At 39.5% G+C, this 20902-nt stretch overlaps 1 protein-coding gene across 1 annotated transcript; it reads left to right on the plus strand.

Moving 5' to 3' along the window:
- Positions 1 to 7518: 7518 nt before the first annotated feature.
- On the plus strand, positions 7519 to 17459 carry ARPC5 (actin related protein 2/3 complex subunit 5). Its single transcript, XM_012802661.1, has 4 exons — positions 7519 to 7942; positions 10185 to 10257; positions 13345 to 13521; positions 16089 to 17459. Exons 1-4 carry the CDS (start codon positions 7800 to 7802, stop codon positions 16149 to 16151), a joined length of 456 nt encoding a protein of 151 aa, XP_012658115.1. The 5' UTR covers positions 7519 to 7799; the 3' UTR covers positions 16152 to 17459.
- The last annotated feature ends 3443 nt before the right edge of the window (positions 17460 to 20902 follow it).

Consider the following 20902-nt stretch of genomic DNA (forward strand, 5'->3'; position numbering starts at 1 on the left):
TCCCAAGAAATCAATGAGTGAAATGAAGGGCACATTACTTTGTTGTATCTACCAAGGACTCTAGGGTTTGAGTCTGAGCTTTGTAGGCTCAAGTTCCTAGTCAGTACATGAAGAATGGATTTATCAGTCAGAAGCAGACTAGTATTAACAAAGCTCTCAAGATTGACAGGTAAAGGCAAAATGCTAATGTCCTGATTTCCAGTCAGACTTACAACCTGATTTGCAAGCAAATATTCAAGTTGTCCAGCCTTTGCAGCCTCTCCACATAGATAAGCCACCACACACCAATTTATGATCAGAAGGTTGCTTTGGGATTTAGAGCTGTTATGTGATTCAAATGTGTAGTGCTGTCAGACTCTGCTTTAGTAGTGGTAATCGACATTTGCTACTTGGAATGAAACGATGGATGTGTACAAGGGTATATGCCCCCTAGACAGTGTTTGGGGGGTCCAGACTTTACAAGACAACACAACTCTCTACAACCAACGGCTGTCATCAATTTTCTGTTTCATCTGGCTACAATCTAAGCCTGCTGACCTGAATCCTATCCTATTCTTTAAATCCTATTTCTTTAAATGCTGTTATATACCTTTTATGATTCATAGCGAATGCGATCCAAAAAATTTAACTCACAGGATGAAATCTTATACTATTTCCAAGGGTTTTAAGAAAAGCCACATGGTAACCTATACTAATTAAAAATTATATTACTAACATTTAGTTAGAGCTGTATGTCAGGCACTTTTCTAAGCTCTTACATGTATTAATTCATTTCATCTTCCCAGTAATTCTATGAAGTAGGTATTCCTACAACACTTACATTACAAATAAGGAAACTGTGGTACAGAAAACTTTTTGTCCAAGTAGTAAAGATTGAGCTAAAAGTCAGTTCAGGAGGTCGAACTCCAGAACTTATGTTCTTAATCATTATGCTTTAATACCTCTCTAGACTCACTACAAAAGCTAGAAAAATCAATATTCATGTAATACCTGTCCTGAGGATTTTCTGTAATTCTGCTCAAACCACCAATAACCCAGTCACAAACAGGCAGGCGTGCTGGGCTGAGGTGGAAAACTTCAGTACATGCTGGATCCCGTAGCTTTGGCCCTTGACCAGTCACCCACTCCCTGTTACCTAGGACCTCATACCAAACATAAATTCTGGGATTATCTTACCTGGGATGTTCCCACCTCTCACGGATGAACTAAATTGGGGACTCATAAAGAGAATTATCACATAATCTAGCAACTGCATGTCTGGGTCTCAAATAGGATCTCAAAGAGAGCGGTATTTGTGCACCTATGTTTACAGCAGCATTATCGACAATAGCCAAAAGGTGGAAGCAAATCAAAAGGCCACTGACAGATTGACAGAATGGATAACACGAGGTGGTACATACATATGGAATATTATTTGGCCGTAAGAAGGAAGTTCTGACACATGCCGCATATGGAGGAACCTTCAGGACATTATGCTTGCTAAGTGAAATAATCCAGTCACAAACAGATGACTACTGAATAATTCCATTTATATGAGGTACCTAGAGTAGCCAGATACATAGGGAGAAAGATGGTTGCTGCCAGGGCCTGGAGCGAGGAGAAAATAGGAAGTTATGGCTTATTGGGTACAGAGTTTTGGTTTTACAAGATAAAAAGAGTGCTGGAGAGGGATGTTGGTACCAATGTGAATATGCTTAATACCACTTAATTGTACATTTAAAAGGGGGAAGTGACCGTGGCTCAAGGACTAGGGTGCCGGTCCCATATACCAGAGGTGGTAGGTTCAAACCCAGCCCCAGCCAAAAACTGCAACAACAACAACAAAAAATGTACAATTAAAAATGTTAAGATGGTAAATTTTATGTCATGTGTATTTGACCACAATAAGAAAAAATAGAATTACTAATTGACAAATACCGATCTCTGTAATACCAAAAACATACAGCATCTTTTGCAATAGACTAAACGGGCTGTCTGGCTAGTCTCAAAATACTGAGATAAAGCGAGAAAAGCTCATGTAAATAACTAAAAAACAAACAAATATCCCTTTAAAAAATCATTACCATAACAAAATTTTCTTTTAGGTTCACAATTCACAGTTCATTTCAAGCTATTGTATGGATTTACTTAAACCCTTAATACTTGGCTATAAACTTATAACTTATTTTTAGGAAAAAGGTAAGTATTATAGTTAGGAATAATGTGAAGGACTAACATGAACAGAAAGTGATGATTAAAAGCACAAGCTCTGGAGTCTAATATTCCCACTTCCCATACCAATTCACCACTTGCTAATTGAACAGCATAGGCCAAGTTATGTAGTCTCTCTGAGCCTTTACACATTCATAAAATGGGCACACTAATTCCTAGGCCCTAAAGCCACCTAGAGGATTAAAGAATGTAAATAAAGAGCTTATTTGCCAAGTGTCTGACATATAATAAACACTCCTATTGTTAATACCACTCATAGTGGTTACTACTAATAAAATATTATCAGGATAAGGATAAAGAGGAGAAGGGGACAGGGATTGAAGGATCTTTCAAATTTTATCAAAACTATGCATCTGGAATGGTTTATCTCTTGCTTTCTATAAGAAGCAAAGATATGTTACTAGAATTTGTGATAATCAGGTTGAGGGAGGGGGGAAAAGTTGACTTTAATGTTTTCTTTAAATAGTTATAGCAGCAATAAAAAAGGCAAAATGTTCATGGTCATGAAAGATAATAAATAATAAGGAGATATTTCATGTGGTTTCTTGGCAATACATTAGCAATCTCGATGAAATGAATGGTCTTCCAGGAATAATAAATTCGAAAATTGACTCAAGAAGAGAAAGAAAACCAATCAATAACCAAAGAGGACAAAGAAAGATGATCAAAGATCTACCTCTAAAAATATCAGTAAGCTCAGGTAATTCTGCAGCACCTCTGTAACTTCCAAAGAACAAACAGCATGGTAACTTTCTATTATTCAAACTATTATCTACGAAGCTAGGCAAACACTAATACCCAAACCAGATAAAGATAGCACAAAGAAATAAAACCAGTCTTACTTAAAAATATAGATTCTGAAACCAAGCAAACAGAATATAAACTCATGAAATCTGCCAAGTAATTAACAGTAGCATTCCATAACCAAATAGAGTTTATTCTAGAAGGGCAGGAATGTTTCAAGTGCAGGAAAACATATACATATATGTGTATTTATTACAGTCATAGACTAAAAGATCAAAAACTGTATTATTTTTATTGGATCTCCCTCCAAAAAATTTGGTTATTTGGGCAATCATTTCTAAAGATCATAAAAAGCAAGAGTAAATGTAGTATCAGCTGATAAAATACCAAAGACTTTTCCTTTAAAATAGGAACGAACCCTACTATCACCAAATTTTTTAACACTCTTTTCAAGATTTTCGTTAATGCAGTGAGAAAAATAAGAAGATATAAATTATCATTCTCTCAATACTATGATTGTATTCTGCGGTAAGAGATGCTCTCTTAAAACAATTGCTAGTATTAATGAGAGACCCCAGCGGTAAGAAAGAACACAGGATAAATACGTTTTGAAATCCTCAGCTTCCCTTTATATCACCATAATGAGCCATTAAAAATTTTGATGGAAAAAAAGTCTCAATTCACCACAATGTTTAAGAAACAAGGTTTATTCTTTGATTCGGCATTTTCGTGAAACAAGAGTATAGATTTATAACTTATTAAATATTTGACATACTATATATAAATAAAAGTTTGTGAAAGTGGCAGATACCAGGAAGAAATCACTTTTTATCAGACCCAAACAATCAACAGCCAGAAGCGTGAGGCGGGAGGCTCATGCTTGTGCATCTGAGATCGAGACTGTCTCAAGGACTTCCTAATCCCACCAGAAGTCCTTTCTTTAGGACAGCAGCAATTCAGTAAAGATGCTCTCGAAAGAACACCTGCCCAGTAAACAACATTTCACCTATGAACTGATGCTAACTCAGGCTTGGAGTCTCTAAAAGCAATTAATTCTGTTTGCAAAAACCTTAGTATTATGAACTTCTTCTGCATATACAAGTTTCCTTCACCCTGCTCTTCAGATACACATGTGGCTTGCCATAGCTGTGCATCCCGGGTTGCCATCCTCTTTACTAATTTCAAAATAAATTCAACATAAATGAAGATATCTCTTTTTCAGATATTTTTTCCTGGTTGAAAGGTTCCGCGCAAAATAGGCTCAGCCTATCTACTCTACTTTAGTGTGTGACCATAAAATGGTGTAAAGCTAAAACTAATCACAAAGAAAAAACTTGAAGGTTCGAAGGTTGGTAGTTTCAACCCAAAACCAGTTGATTTGGATATGAGTAGGATTAAGTTTTAATATTGTCTTAGAATGCTAAGTTAAAAACAGTTTCATATTGTAGTAATTACGTTTCTAGAGAAGTGGTATGAAACCATCATTACCGGAACTGAAATTCACTTATTTATCTTTGTAATACTCATAGTTGACATACTTGATCAACATTGTTTACTTCCATTTCAAATAATAAAAATAATACTGCCATGCGGCAGGATTCAACATCTTGGTTTGCTTTCTAAGTATTTAGTGGCAAGACTGGGAGAAAGAAGCATATAGTAGGTACCTTATGTAAAATATCTGAAAAGAAAGAACTATTATAGGATAGTCTTATTACAGTCTCTTGTAACTAAAAAGATCCTTGGCTCTCTGCACCACCGCAGAAAATAAGATGCTACATACACAGCATTAGCACTGAGAAAATTCAGATTCAATCTTGCTTTAGTACTGAACCAAACCGGTTTATTTGCATAATGAATAAAATGCCCTAAACCTTATGGATTCTTTATATCAGAGGTAAGCATTCATTTGAAAAATTAAAATAAGGAGAATAATATTAAGCATCATAATTAACATAAAAATTTATAATTTGCAAGGAAGTGGAATGATGTGTATTTTTCAATTAAAATATAATGGACAGGTTTCTTCATACACACACAAAAATTTCCCTAAAGCTTCATAAAGATTTAACTGTTAGCTAATGGAGTAGAGAAGTATTAAAGAGATCATTAAAAAAACCTCTAAATCAACCTCTAAATATTAGTCCAAAATTAGCTTGTCTGACCATTGATTCTTTGGTGAGAAACATGTTGAGTACCTATTATGTCCTAGCCACTTTTATTACTGTGAATAAAAAATACTGCGTCGAAAAGAACATTTTTGACAGTTAAATGTAGTATGTATTGTGTGGCTGATAATTACCCTTAACACATTCAACACACAGGACAAAATTCTGAGCAATCAAAATAATTATACTCTTGAACAATCAGTTGTTCAAATTGATTTGCTCTCACCATTCCCTTAAGTTGATTTCTACCCTGGGATTCTTTCCCTGTTCTAAAATAAGAGAACAAAAACAAATTTCCTAAATAAGACAATACAAAAGAACAGAAATTTAAGAGAAGGGACGTACTAGCTCTTGAATCCTTGTTCCCATTTGCTCTCAATAGTGCTTCTAATGTTCAACTATCTTTTCAAAGAAAATGTTGATTTAAAAGAAAAGGTACAATCAGCTTCAAGATCTAAATAAGTATACTGTTTAGCTTTTACTAAAGTTAGCGAAGACTGAAACTGAGAAAAAATATTAAAACAAATCTTTATTCTAAGTCACATTCCTCAATCACCATAATAATAATCTTGGATTTTGGTACACGACTTTTTAAAATAAGTATTACCAACAGGTAAAAATTTTCCTTTCCTGTCTTTAGACTGTTCCAGAAGACTTTATATCAATGTGTATATTCATAACTTGAATGTTAATTTAAGGAAATGTCGCTTCTATCATCTGAATGATGTATCTTTTACAAGAATGATAAAATGCCACAGTGCTTCTTCCTAACAAAAAAAGCATACATACCATTCTTGAGGTCTCTTTGTATAAAGATAGACACGTATGTATTGCACAAATAGATATACATACCATACACATGTATTTAGATGCCCTTTATCAAAGGTTTGATTTTGTTAAAATGAGATCTTCCTCTTCTGATTCATTATTCTCAGTGTCTCTGAAACTGTACTGTCCTACAAATTTCATTCATCAGGCATATATTGAGTACTCTCTGCATGCTTAGCTTTATATCAGATAGAAGGAAGATACAAAAGAAATATAAGACTATCTCTGCCCTTCAGAATCTTGAGATCGTTAGCAGTGGCAAGATAAATGTGACACATTATTAAATAATTTTTGAGACTAGTGCCAAAACCAATGGTACAGGTAATGTGTATTTTATTTACATTTATGTAGAATTTTAGAGCTTGGAAACCCTTTCAGATATTTGAACCTAAAAAAAAATCTTATGAAGTACACATTGTTAGCCCCATGTTCGTTACAAGGAACACGAAATCCAGAATTTTAAGCAACATGCCTCAAACAGATGATGAGTGGAAGAGTCAAGACTTAAGACAGAGTTTTCTGATTCTAAACCCAGTGCTTTTTTCAATATAGTACAAGAAACCAAGGACGCAAGGACTCAAGGCAACAGCCAGCCTTCTAGGGAAGGTCCAACTAAACTGGGCCCACATATGACCAGTGTCCAGCCAAAGGTCCAAATTTATTACGGTCTGCAAATATTTGTACTTCAGCGTAATACACTGAGAACAGCTACCATTTCCTTAGTCTTAGCGCCTTTACCTTCTCTATAAGAGCTCTGATCTCAGAAATGGTAATGTCAAGTATAAATCTGGCCTAGTGGAATCATATAAATCTTAAAGGTCTGGTTTCTACTAATCCTCATACATTCTGTTTTCCTTGAGCACCGGGAAACCCAACTGCCTCCCACCCTTTTCTAGCAATCACTCTAAACAACCACTTATTTCAAGACTAATGACTGACCCTCGCCCAAATTCTACAAGTTCAACCTAATTTTGCACACCCGACCCCAGTCCCTGCCCAAACATCTTCCCAAAGGCTATGATACCGAGTTCAGGCTCTGCAGGTCCTGTCGCGATGCTGTCACACAGCACTGACAGATGAGACGTGACCTTTCGACTCCGTCCTTGGAGACCTCCCACTGGCCTCGCAGCGAAGTTCCAACCCCGGGAAACTGGCTCCCAGCTCAGGAACGCAGCCCCGTGCGGCGAGTGGTCCGCAGCAATTAGAACGATGCTGGACGCCGGGGTGTGCATCACTCCGCCTCATACTCCTGCCAACTGCAGAGGACTTGGTCCAGCAGCCAGTCCATCTCACCCCACAGCCGAGTCTGGGCCAGCCGGCCCTTATTCAGGACCCTGATGACAGATCGTTCACGGCAGCGGCAAAAGCCAAGGCCACCCGCCTCTAGTGCCCATAGCCGCCAACCTCAGACCCCTTAGACTGGACCGCAGAAAATCGTTTCTATAGGAACCCCCCCCGGGGACCACGTGATGCACTCATGCAGCCAATCACCTCTTACCTCTACAAGCGGTCCAGCTTTCCGCCCTCCCGCCCCCGCCTCCTTCACCCAGTTCCGCCCCTTTCCTGCGGAGAGTCTGCGCCTGTGCACTGCGCCCGGCGCGCTCCCGCCCGCGCGCGCGCTCCCCCGGGGAGCGCGGGGGCGGCGTGGGCGGCTCGCTGAGAGCTTGAGCCGAGGAGAAAAGCCCGGCCGGCGCGCAGGCCCAGAACCGCCCAAGCCGCGACTGCCGGAGACGCCCCAGAGCGGAAGAGGGAAGTGAACAGGGCTTCGGGCTGTGGGCTCCTGTTGGGCTGGTCCTGCTGAAGTAGAGGCAGCACCGAGAAAGGCCTTTGCCACTGGTCCGGATCGGGATGTCGAAGAACACGGTGTCATCCGCCCGGTTCCGGAAGGTGGACGTGGATGAGTACGACGAGAACAAGTTCGTGGACGAGGAAGACGGGGGCGATGGCCAGGCCGGGCCCGACGAAGGCGAGGTGGACTCCTGCCTGCGGCAATATCCTTGCGTTCGCCTCCCTCCCGCCCCAGCCCACCCGCCCTTCTCTCGGGACCCGCCGCCCGCAGGATTCGCGGGGACTGACCCTCTGGGGCTTGGGCGCAGAGCTGCTGCCCCCTGCTGACCGCGGCGCAAACCTGTGTCTTTGGGGTCTCTCCTGAGAGGGCGGGGGTCTCCTGTGGCCAGCCAGTCGCTTGGGGGGTCCGAGGGTCCCGCCCTCGGACACTCGCGCTCCCCCGCGCGCCTCCACGCCCCCGGAAACCTCGGGTTGCGCCCGAGTGCTGGCTTCAGGAACGGGGCGCACCGGCCGCGCCCTCCCGGCACCGGGCAATGCGTGTGGGGCTGGTGGGGAAGACTGATGCAGGGCGCCAAAGTTTTCCTCTCTAGAACTCTATTTACTGGGGTCACAGTACGTCCAGAAATCTCTGATTGGGGAAATGAGCCCCTTTCTAAAGCGGTTTTATTTTTCTCTTGTGTTTTTGTTATTGGTTATGGGGTGGTTCACGATTGAAGCCCTCTGTGCTTTTCGTTCATGGTCCTTTTTTTTAAAAAAAGGAATTTGTCAAAATATAGGATACACAGAATTTGTTAACCTAGGGGAGGGGAGTGAATGCAAAACAACCAAAACTCCCAATAAGGAAGCTTGGAACCTTTTACCTGCTAAGAAAAGGACAATACAAAAAAGACGGGGGATGCATGTGGAGAATCCCTGGAAATATTTAAAATAAGCCACAATGAATAAAATAGAAGATGAGTCATTTGTATAAGGCAGGATCATTTTTTTTAATCCTGAAATTGTTTCCATGTTAAAATATGGCCGTCAGTTCCTGGTTTCTATTTTTGCATATTTGAATATTCATAACTCTGAATTAGCGTTCGCACCACATCATTTTTAGAAAAATGTAAATGTTGTAAAAACCAAAGCTGTAGTTTTAGAAAAATCTCAATTACTGGACTTAAATGCATCTCTAATGTTGGGTGAATTCGTAAGGAAAGCTCTTTCCTCATCAATGTTCTGTTAAATTATAATGGCAAAATATGTGAGTGAAAATATTGGGTGACAACTATGTCTTGTCTTAAATGCACTTAAATACAACATTAAGCATTTATCAGTATATACATGTTCCTTTGATTACCGCGCCTTTCACAATTAGCTGTTACTATTTTGCATTACTTGTTTGGAGTCTTAGAAGATGGGCCAATCTACAAAAAGGGTGCTTCTGTACAAGTCCACGCAGCCTTGAAAATAATAGATTTTTGGTAAGACCTTTGTCTTCAGAAGATATGTGGTGAACGCCATTCTTTGTAAAAACATTCCCTTTGATGGATAAATGTTTTATGAAACCCCCAGTGTATTTTAGGTAATTTGTGGTGATGATTCTTAAATAGTACTGCTGTATCCGTCTCAGTAGATCATTTTATTTAATCATTTTATTTTAATGATAAAGACATTGGCTCCTACTCACATGACAACCAAGAGAGACAACCCTGGTGGTGGGGTACTAGAGATAAGAGGAACAAGTGAACTTTGTGTGGTTTTCCTTTTAGGGGAATGACTATACCTTCTGACAGTCTGATTGGCCCTCTGTTTCTTGTGCTTGCTAACTCACTGGGGCTTTCAAAAAGAGTCCAAATTTAATAGGTATAGAACCATACCTATTAACCTTGATGAAATATGAGAGAAGAAAGATGAAGCTGCCAGCTGATGGTCATGTGAATTACCTTTTGAAATGCCTCTTTTCATCAATGTTGAGAAATTGCTAATCTATAGTATTCAGATTGCTAGAGTAATCTATCCGCATTTCAATTAATCTGTAGAATATAGTTCAGTAGAAGTTTGCTCTTTATTTTTCCAGTTAGAATCACATACAAAGACATATTTTGATTGATGACAGGCTGTTTTATTGGGGGGCTTGTAATTCTGACATATGTTAGGATTTTTTTAATACCACTCTAGAGAATGTTTGCATATGGAAAATGAAAGAGTATCAAGGTGTTCATTTGATAATTAGAGCCAAGGGTGAAACGGTCTTTGCTTCATTAAAAAGAAAGTCTAACATTCTTTTTTTCTTTTGGCAATTTGACTTTGGTTGACATCCTAGAAACCAGCGCGTCGAATTTCCTATATTGAACTTAGTGACTATAGGAATATTTTTATGCATAAAGTCGAAGCTTAAGAATCAGTGGTTATAATGCTTTCCTAGGAGCCACTTTTTGCTGTTATCCCCTTAACCTCCATCACAGGAAATATGACAGCTGCCCTCCAAGCGGCTCTGAAAAACCCCCCTATCAACACCAAGAGTCAGGCGGTAAAGGTGAGTAACAAACTGCATGTCACACTGGGATCTCTGCTGATGCCATCTCATTCTGACCATAATCCTCAGAAGTTGCACAAAATCAAATATTTTAACTGTTCATTATCTTTCACATAAAAGAGCCTATGATATAGTTTAATAGGTAAAGATTTCATATGAAAAAAAGCAAAACTTTGGCTCAGTGCCTGTAGCTCAGCAGCTAGGGCACCAGCCACATACATCAGAGCTGGCGGGTTCAAATCCAGCCCGGGCCTGGGAAACAACAATGACAACTACAACCAAAAAATAGCCAGGCGTTATGATGAGCCCCTGTAGTCCCAGCTCCTTGGCAGGCTGAGGCAAGAGAATCACTTAAGCCCAAGAGCTTGAGGTTGCTGTGAGCTGTGATGCCATGGCCCTCTGCCCAGGGCGACAGCTTGAGACTTTGTCTAAAAAAAAAAAAAAGGGCAGAACCTGTGCCTCAGTGGGTAGGGTGTGGGCCCCAAATACCAAGGGTGGTGTGTTCAAACCGGCTAGCCAAACTGCAACAAAAAAAATAGCCAGGCATTGTGGCAGGCGCGTTATAGTCCCAGCTACTCTGGAGGCTGAGGCAAGAGAATTGCCTAAGCCCAGGAGTTGGAGGTTGCTGTGAGCTGTGATGCTATGGCACTCTACTTAGGGCCATAAAGTATGTCTCTAAAAAAGAAAAAAAAAAAAAGCAAAAGTTTCCTGTAAAAATAATGTAGAGTTAGGCTGCTTAGTAGACACAGTAAGTTCTAAAAATAGCAGAACCATTTTTGTGTGTTTTTAGAGGAAGCCACTTGGGCTGAATTTAAGCAAAGGCTTGATGAATAAAACTTATAAAAATGAACAGATTCTACTTTTTAAAGATTTCTTTCGGTTATTCATATATTAAATATTTATTATAGAAAGCTCACACATATGGGAAGGATAAAAAGGTAATCATCCATAATCCTCCCACCCAAAGATAAACACTCACTCCCTTGTATTACTTTGTGCTTATAGTGTTTTTCTGTGAGTGTTTGATTTTATTTTTACAAGAATGGAGTTTTATAACCTGCTATTGGGACTGTATAGCAATGTACATGGACTTCTTTTTTTTTTTGCAGTTTTGGCCAGGGCTGGGTTTGAACCCACCACTTCTGGCATATGGGGCCAGCACCCTACTCCTTTAAGCCACAGGCGCCGCCCTACATGGACTTCTTAAAGTCTTATTTCTGTAGCATTTTTTAATGGCTGTGTGTCAGTATGCTACAGTTTGTATATGACTAATCTTTTATCATATATTTAGACTGCTTTTTCTGTTCTAAACTACTGAAATGAATAATTTTTGGTAAGTTCTTAATTATTTCCTTTGATTAAATTCCTAAAAGTGAATCTTTTGATCAAAGAATGTACATTTTTTAAGGCTTTTGGTCATACGGTATTGCCAAATTGCCTTTCATAAAAGTTGTGCAACATACATTCCCTCCAGCAATCTTTCCCTAATTCTTAAGAATCTACTTCTGTATTTATTTAAAATGAAGCCCATAGCGTAAACTCCACAGTCTACAGCTATTCATACATTCTAAAAGCTTCAACAGTCTCCCTAATTGAATGGTAGTAAGTAATAGCTTAGGTAAACACATAATAATTACCTGGGCAACATAGATTTTTATTAGGGGAAATAGTTCTTTGGTTTTTAAAAGTTGTGAAGAACATCATTGAAATTTCATTTTTACCACCTTCTGCTTTTACGTGAGTGGTTAAAAGTCTGGATGCAAAGAAATTTTTCTAAATCTGGTAATTGTATAGTCTTTAAACTGAAGAGAACAATAGGTAGTGGAAACATTCTGTAAAATCCTGACGGGTATAAATGCCGAAGGTATCATTTTCTGTTGAATAGAAGGAGAAACAAATTATTAAAAGGGTCAATTAAGTGTTCCTTTTGCTTGGCTGGATCGATAAGAAAATAACTCTGCTTTTGAAACAGACTTTTGCCAAGGAAAAAAGATGATTATAAATGAACATTACTACATCTCACATTTATAGTCACTTGATTATGGATGCGAAACTTAAGATAAGTTTTTAAGAGAAAATGATCTTTGAATGATACTTCAAGGTAGAACTGCAAATTAGCTCAGTTCTTTTTTTTTTTAAAGATCAAGAAGTAAAATTTAGGTCCATTGCAGTGGCTCACACCTGCAATCCTAACACTCTGGGAGGCTGAGACAGGTGGATTGCCTGAGCTGCGGAGTTTAAGATTAGCCTGAGCAAGCATGAGACCCCATTTCTACTAAAAAATAGAAAAATTAGCTAGGAGTTGTGGTGGGTGTCATAGGCCCAGCTACTAGGGAATCTGAGGCAGGAAGATTGCTCAAGCCCAAGAGTTTGCGGTTGCCATGAGCTATGATGACGCCACATCACCCTACCCAGGGCGACAAAGTGAGACTCTGTCCCAAAAAATAAATAAATAGAAGTAAAATTTAAATGTTTTAATAAATTGTTAAGATACCACATTGATCTGTTAGCAGATCCTCTGGCTGTCCCTTCAGTCATGTTGGGAAGTGCTGCTATGCTAATGCATCCAGTATTACTGCACTTTCTTCCTGGTTGGCCTCCCAGCTTTCTTGTGCTCCCTCCCCCACCCACATATTTTCAAGATAGACATCAAAGTGATCCTGTTAAAATGTGAGTCACAGCACTGCTCTCCAAACCTTCCAGTATCTTCTCATTTTTCTCAGTAGAAGCCAGTCCTCACAGTGCCCGCAGGCCTCCCGTGATCTGTCTGTAACCTCAGGCCTCACATGATCTGTCTGTCTGTAACCTCTGACTTGCTCTCCTGCTTTTCTCACCCTGCTTTGCTCCTGCCACAGTGAGGCTTTTTGGGTCTTGAACATGCTGAACATACACTAGCAACATTCTTTCGTCTGTCTAAATCACTTTCTTTAGATATCCCTAAGGAACTTGCCTCTTTCACATCTTCCTGGTCTTTAATGTCAGCTTCTTAGTGTCGCCTTTCTAAGAAGTATAACCAAAAAAAAAAAAAAAAAAAGTGTAACCACCCCCACACATGTCTAAATGATCTGTTAATTTATTTACCCCCAGGATCGGGCAGGCAGCATTGTCTTAAAGGTGCTCATCTCATTTAAAGCTAATGATATTGAAAAGGCAGTTCAGTCTCTGGACAAGAATGGTGTGGATCTCCTAATGAAGTATATTTATAAAGGCTTTGAGAGCCCTTCTGACAATAGCAGTGCTGTGTTGCTGCAGTGGCATGAAAAGGTAAGTTATGAATTATAAATCTATATAACTGGTTCCTTTAAATTAGAGGAAAACTGTGACAGCCTGTCTCACCTAAATAACCATTTCAACTTGATTATACATCTTTATTATTACAAATAATATCCACAGAATTCATAGTTGAGATTAATGTTTATTAGCCTTGGTCTACTCTTAAGAAATGCTGATATACAACATGTAGGTTTATCCAGTAATGATGATTATTCATTAAACTTGAACTTTGAATTAAGTTAAAACTTTGCAAAAGAAAATAAGCAATAAAAATCAAAAGGTGGTGAGGCCAGGCATGATGGTTCACGCCTGTAATCCTGGCACTCTGGGAGGCTGAGGTGGGTGGATTGTCTGAACTCACAGGTTCGAGACCAGCCTGAGCAAGAGCGAGACCCCATCTCTAAAAATAGCTGGGCATTGTGGTAGGCACCAGTAGTCCCAGCTACTTGGGAGGCTGAGGCAAGAGAATCACTTGAACCCAAGAGTTTGAGGTCACTGTGAGCTCTGATGCCACAACACTCTACTGAGGGTGATAAAGTGAGACTCTGTCTCAAAAAAAAAATAAAAAGGTGGCAACAGCCAAGAGTTCATCAATAGATGAACAGATAAAATGTGTTACATTCATACAGGTACGTTCTAACATACGCTATAGCATGGGTGAACCTTGAAAACATTATACCAAGTGAAATAAGCCAAACACAAAATGACATATAATTGTACTGATATGAAGTAATCTAGAATAGTCAAATTCAGAGGGACAGAGTCCTTAGAGGTTACCAGGGGCTAGGGAAAGCAGGGAATAGGGGGTTATTGTTTAATGGGTACAGAGTTTCTGTGTAGGGTATTGAAAAAGTTTTGGAAACACAGTGATGATAGCTGTACTACATTGTGAATATAATTAATTGCCACTGGATTTCACACTTAAGGATGGTTAAAATAGCTCATTTTATGTTATATATCTTAGCACAATTTTTTAAAAAATGGGAGGCTTGGTGCCTGTGGCTAAGGCACCAGCCACATACACCAGAGCTGGTGTGTTCGAATCCAGCCCAGGCCTGCCAAAAAACAATGACTACAGCCAAAAAAATAACCATGTGTTGTGGAACACTCTGTTTGCTAAGCCCTATACTTTTAGTTTATGTTTCACTTAATCCTTACAACCGTATGAAGTACATGAGCATTTTATCATCCTCAGTTTACAGATTAAGACCCAGCTTTAAAACCCAAGCCTAGTTCCAGTATAGTCTGTGGATCATAGTGAACATCGACTGGGCACTTACTATGTTCCAAATACTCTTTTAAAAACTCTTATAAATATTAACTCAATTAATCTCATTGAAATACTAGGAGGAAAAGCTTGCTTTTATTCTTTTTCTGTAGACGGGGAAACTAAGGAAGCTGTTAGGATTGCCTTTCTTCCTAACATCAGTCGCCAGTGTTCCCATTCTTATCCCCTAAGTACTTCTGAAATCCACCCGCTCGAGTGCATCCCCAATGCAAGTGCTCACAGCATCTCTCCTAGTCTGTTGCTATAGCTTCCTGACTGGTTTCCTAGTTACCAGTTTTGCTTCCCTCAAATCTGTTCTCTGCCTAGCCACCAGAAGGATGTCTTTAAAATCCAAGTCTGCCACCGGCAGTCACTTGCAAGGCACAGTCCAGGTTCCCACCTCCAGCGTGGTCTTCCTTGGCTTTCTTCCCCTCCAGCTACACCAGTGCCAGCCTTTTCCCTGAATGTGTCTTACTGTTTCACACCTCCATACCGCTTCTCATGATTTTTAATGTAGTGTTTTCTCCAGGAGGCCTTCCCTCTGCACTGTCAGGCTGGGTCTGTGCCCCTCCTTTGTGCTTTAATAGCACTGTAAGGATAATTCTCATTTTATACTTTAAAACTTTGTTTATACATCTGTCTTTTTCATATTAGACCTGAAAATGCTATTTTTGTTCATTTTTATATCTCGAGCATCTGGCACAATTCTCACTACGCGAAGATATTCAGTCAGTAGTTTTTGAACAGAGGTAAACCAGAGCTCTTCTGATACCTAATTCTTAATCATGACTTTCAGTTTTTCAAGTTGGAGTGCAAGCTCCTAAGTTCTTAGCTATTAAATAATGTCTTCTGTGGTGGAGTGGGGGGAAAAGCTGACAAATGCTAACTGATCCGCAGGGAAGTGGGATGGTTGACCCCAGTTTGAATTTCCTCCTCTGTCGTAAAAATGAGAGATGCAGAATGTCCTAAATTTAATATTTGAGCACCTGTTTTAGGTAAGAATATTATGCTGCAGATTTTTAAAAACATATTATTTATAAACAGTGTAAACTGGTATCTCCCTAGAATATAAGCTCATGAAGGCTGGAACCTGGAAGGTTTTGTTCATCAGTGTATCCCCAGTGCCAGGACTAATGACTTGTACATAACAGGTGCCCGAGAAGTACTGATTAAATTAATGAATTACAAATCTATAGCTGTGTACATTCCTTCTTCAAGAAAAATGTTTTACTTCATATGAGAATTGACCCTGTGTGATTCTGTCACCACTTACATTTTGGTTTGCTTTTAGGCACTTGCTGCTGGAGGAGTAGGGTCCATTGTTCGTGTCCTGACTGCAAGGAAAACAGTGTAGTCCAGCAGGAGCTGGAGCTCTGTCGGGGGAGTGGGAGTTGCTGGTACAAAGACCAAAACAACCAAATGCCACCGCTGCCCTGTGGGTAGCATCTGTTTCTCTCAGCTTTGCCTTCTTGCTTCCTTTTTCATATCTGTAAAGAAGAATATTACATATCAGTTTTCCTTTAATGAAAATTGGAATAACAAAGACGAAATCATGTTTCAGCAGGAGTTTCATCCTCTCAAATTCTTTCAATGATGTGTATACCAGTCTGTATATAGCATAATTTACATTCAGTTTAATTGTGTAATTTTTAACCCCTAGTGGCTGGTTTCTGTTTTGTTTTGTATTATTTTTAACTAATACTGAGAGATTTGATCAGAATTCAAAGCCAGTTTCCTATCTCATTGCTAGTCAGGAAGTAATCTATATAAAAAATATGAGAGACTAGCAGCTATTAATATTGCAAAACTGGACCATACTTACCTTATGTAAGCAAAATGTATTTCCAAAATCAGTGATGGGTGAACACCACTGCCAAGTTCCAGCATTGTTTCTGCTTGCCCCCAGATCGTGTGTGCTGTGAGTTTGAGTGTGCTGCTTCCTCTCAGCATCCAGTAATCATGGCCTCTCATTTTCTTTGTGGTCACCCAGGGTTCAGAGCAGGAAGTCTTGCTCTATACAAATGTATCTATAAAATATCTGCTCTTTGGCATGAACATCAAAGTTGTGTTCCAATGATACAGTTCCATCTGGGGAAACTACTTCAAGTCTCAGAAAAGATGTGGAAACTATGATGTAACTCAAACTCGGGGCAGCCTCTGAATGAAATGCTATTTTCTTTAGAAATACAGTAGCTGCCTTAGACATTATGAGGTATATACAACTAGTATTTAATACAATATTTAATATGCCCCATAAATGTCTTCAGTGTTCTTCAGGGTAATGTGGATCTCAAAAGATTTGGTTCAGATCCAAACAAATGCACATTCTGTGTTTTAGCTCAGTGTTTTTTAAAAAACGAAAATGCCACACAGCAAAACATGTTTACTTTGTAGGACAAACCAAATTGGTTCTCAAGTAATGACCGGTGCTTACAAAATGTTGTTATTATCTAGTAGCTCTAAAACAAACCACCTGCCCAAGAGGGAAATCAGCCTGTGTTGAGTATTTACATCGGACACCAGTTTCATAATCACTGACTTACGTGAAAACTGGTGCAGAAATTCTATAAACTCTTTGCTGTTTTTGATACCTGCTTTTTGTTCTGTTTTGTTTTGTAAAAATGATGAACTTCAGAAAATAAAATGTCAGTGTTGAATAATTTATTTTTCTCTTGCTTTAATACTTAGGAATGTACAGTTAATTAAGAAGAAAGATTTCCTGCTCCTACTACAAAGCACTGTCCTCTTGACAAGAACTAATTTGGTAGGGTTTATAACACCATTTTATACAAATACAAGGTCATAGAACAGAAAGTTGTTAATGATGCCAGAACACTCCCGAGGTCTTTGGAGTGATTGCACAGCCTCGAGGATGCCATCCGCACACCTGGAGGGTCACTGCCCAAAGACTGACTAGAGTGTGTGAAGTAGCCTAGCAGCTGCAGTCTTTTATTCCCAGCTTCTAAATTCCTCCTTCTTACACCTCAAATCTATTTTCTATCCTCACCTACTCACTGCAGCCTCTCTTCGCTTTCCAGCTGCACCTTATTAGATTTTCACTTTAAAGCTTTAAAAAGTTTCCAGGTAATGGGGGGCGGGAGGAGGCAGAGTAAAGAGAAACTAAGCAGTAAGTATTATTTTATTTTTTAATGTGCACAGACACGATCATGGCTCACTGCAGCCTTGAACTCCTGACCTCAAATGATCCTACTGCCTAAGCTTCCCAGGTAGCAGGACCATAGGCATGTGCCGCCATATCCCAAGCAGCAGGTATTAGAAGTAGTGAAGTAGATGTAGCATAACTACCTACAAACCTTAAAAACAAAAGTAGTAACTGCAGTAGTTTTTCCTAAAATTCTTAACACTCTCATGACTGAAGTGTTGGGAAGAATTCTGGGATTCCATAGTGTATGTTCACAGGAATGGTTGTATTTAGAATCTGCCAGTCTACCAGCTTTACTCTGGGGAGATAATAAAAATATTTTAACAAACAGTACGGCATAGGGACTATATCAGAATGGATATAAGCTGGAAACAACTGGCTCAATTAATGCCATCCTGGTTAAGTGTCAGCCCAGATTATAATAACTGACAATACCATCCTTGGTAGAAAGAGGGGTGAGGTTAATTGTGGAAGAGCCAAGGTACTTTTTGGCACGAAAGTTGTTCTTGACTTCTGTTACTTTTTTTTTTTTTTTTTTGAGACAGAGCCTCAAGCTGTCCCCCTGGGTAGAGTGCTATGGCATTACAGCTCACAGCAACCTCCAACTCCTGGGCTCAAGCGAGTCTCCTGCCTCTGCCTCCCAAGTAGCTGGGACCACAGGCGCCCGCCACAACGCCCGGCTATTTTTTGGTTGCAGCCGTCATTGTTGTTTGGCAGGTCCAGGCTGGGGATTCGAACCTGCCACCTTAGGTGTACGTGGCTGGCGCCTTAGCCGGTTGAGCTATGACTTCTGTTACTTTTAATCAATCACTTCTATTACTTTAATCTCAGTGGTTTTATTGTCTGGGGTTTTTCTTTTTTTGTCATTTTATAAAGGGGAAAGGATAGTAAACATACCCTTTTTTGGTCATTAGGTAATAGTCACACTCGATAACAAATATGATGGCTTAAGGAAGTCATTAGCATAAGCGAAATCAATATGCAGATGGTACACATTACCTAAGTATTTACTTTTTAAGTATTTACTGGGAGCCCTAGGTTCATGAGGACATAATAGAAGAATAAGGACTGGGCCTTGCTTGCCAGTGGCTTTCAGCCTTCTTGGAAAGTAAGATTTATGCACTTTAAAATAACCTAGCGTTTGAGTGTAAATGCAGTTAGTGTTGGGAAAACAGGTGTGATCAAGGTGGCTCAGAGTAGTTAAAGTGAGATAAGTCTGAACTGGGCCTTGCAGGGGCAGAAAGGACAGAAGGCCCAAGTGATATGAACAGAGCAGAGGGGGAGAGAGTTAAAAGTGGGTTTAACTGTAATCATTCTTGTGGTCTTAATGTTTGTAACACAAAGTAAAATTCTAAACACTGAAAGTTATTTATTAAGAGGATCAAGATTTTCTATAGGGTGTGTCGCCATGTTAAAGTCAAGAAAGGAGATGATAGAAAGTCTTTTTAGCTGGAATAGACATTGATAATCACTTAGTCTCCCCCTTTTTATAATGATAAAAAGGGGAAAATGAGAAGGAAAGCATCTTACGTTCGCAATAAAGCATTTATTAAAAATGGGTATGAATAACCTTATCCTTTAGGTATTTTTGAACATTTTATTAAAATTCTCAATTGTGTTTACCAGTGTTCATTTAAAAGTAGTGTAAATCCGTAGTCCATGTGGCCCAGGGTTCAGAAGTTCATATGAAATGTAAAAGATACATCACAAATAGCAGGCAATGGAAGACAAAGTGTCTCCAGCTATGGCTCTTAATTTTTCAAAGCAAGATTCTAAGGTGAATTAAAACACCAAAGCCTCTCTTTATTGAGTACCTAGTACGTGTCAATCCTAGTATATATTTAGTTTTATCTCCAGAACTGAAGCTTAGACATATCTACAATCTACCCAAGAGCAGACAGTTTGTAGGTGGTAGAACCAGAATTCAACTCCTATCTGCCCGAGTCCAGAGTTACATACACCACACTTCTTTCTCAAGTCTAGTGTTCCGGGAGTAATGATGTTTTTAGGACAGATGAGAGTTGGCATTTTCCCAAACCTTGGTACTTGGTACTTGGTACTTGGGGGGTTACTGTTGTGAGGAAAGACCAACTCAGCAGCTCTTCACGGGGACAAAAGCTGACAGACATAGAAGTCAGAGGGAAGATTTGGAGAGGCGCTGCAGCCACTCATGGCAAAGCTATGCGTTCACCATGAGTTTTATCTCATTTTGATGATTTTTAAATCCATTAAAAATACTGGGCAAAGAGCACATCATAAGGGAAAACCACATACATTGAGAAATCCAAACCCTCACTTCTTTCTAGTGGAGTCACAGACACATTTATTACAGATATGGACCTCTAACCTTATTTTTAATAGATTCCCTGTTTCTGTAGCTGAGGCGTTATAATGAATAAATCACTATTACAATTAATTTTGCTATAATTGCATTTAGTGAGAACTAGGGCAGCAACCTCTCATTTCTTTAGCCAAGCTAAACAGATTATTGTCCATAACTGAAATGTATTTGTTTAACTGAATTCCTAAGAATCACTTTGGCCCACCTTCCTTCATTATCATCGCCTGAGGCTCTCTTTTGGAGATAACACCATACTGGAAGATTATCTCTGTCCACACTTCTGGAGGGCCTCATATTCTGACTTGAAAACTGGTTGAAAATTAGAGTTTTGTGTGGGAAGTACTGAGAAATGGGACATCCCTGAGGTAACTCTGGACTTGAGAAAAACAGGATCAAATTCGTAGACCCGCGTGGATGAGAGACCAAAACACCATTCACCAACCAAAACACCATTCACCAGGACTCAACCTGACAGCAAACACTCATGTTCTTTGTGCATGGCACCATGGCACACTGGCTAGCCTTTGGTTGGGTTTGCACGGGGTTGGATAAGTTCTGTTTTCTTGTTTTCAGCTGCCATGTATCCCTTCCTTCTTCCATT

This window comes from Otolemur garnettii, unplaced genomic scaffold, assembly GCF_000181295.1.
Source record: "Otolemur garnettii isolate 467f Iridium unplaced genomic scaffold, OtoGar3 scaffold00016, whole genome shotgun sequence".
Taxonomy (NCBI): Eukaryota; Metazoa; Chordata; class Mammalia; order Primates; family Galagidae; genus Otolemur; species Otolemur garnettii.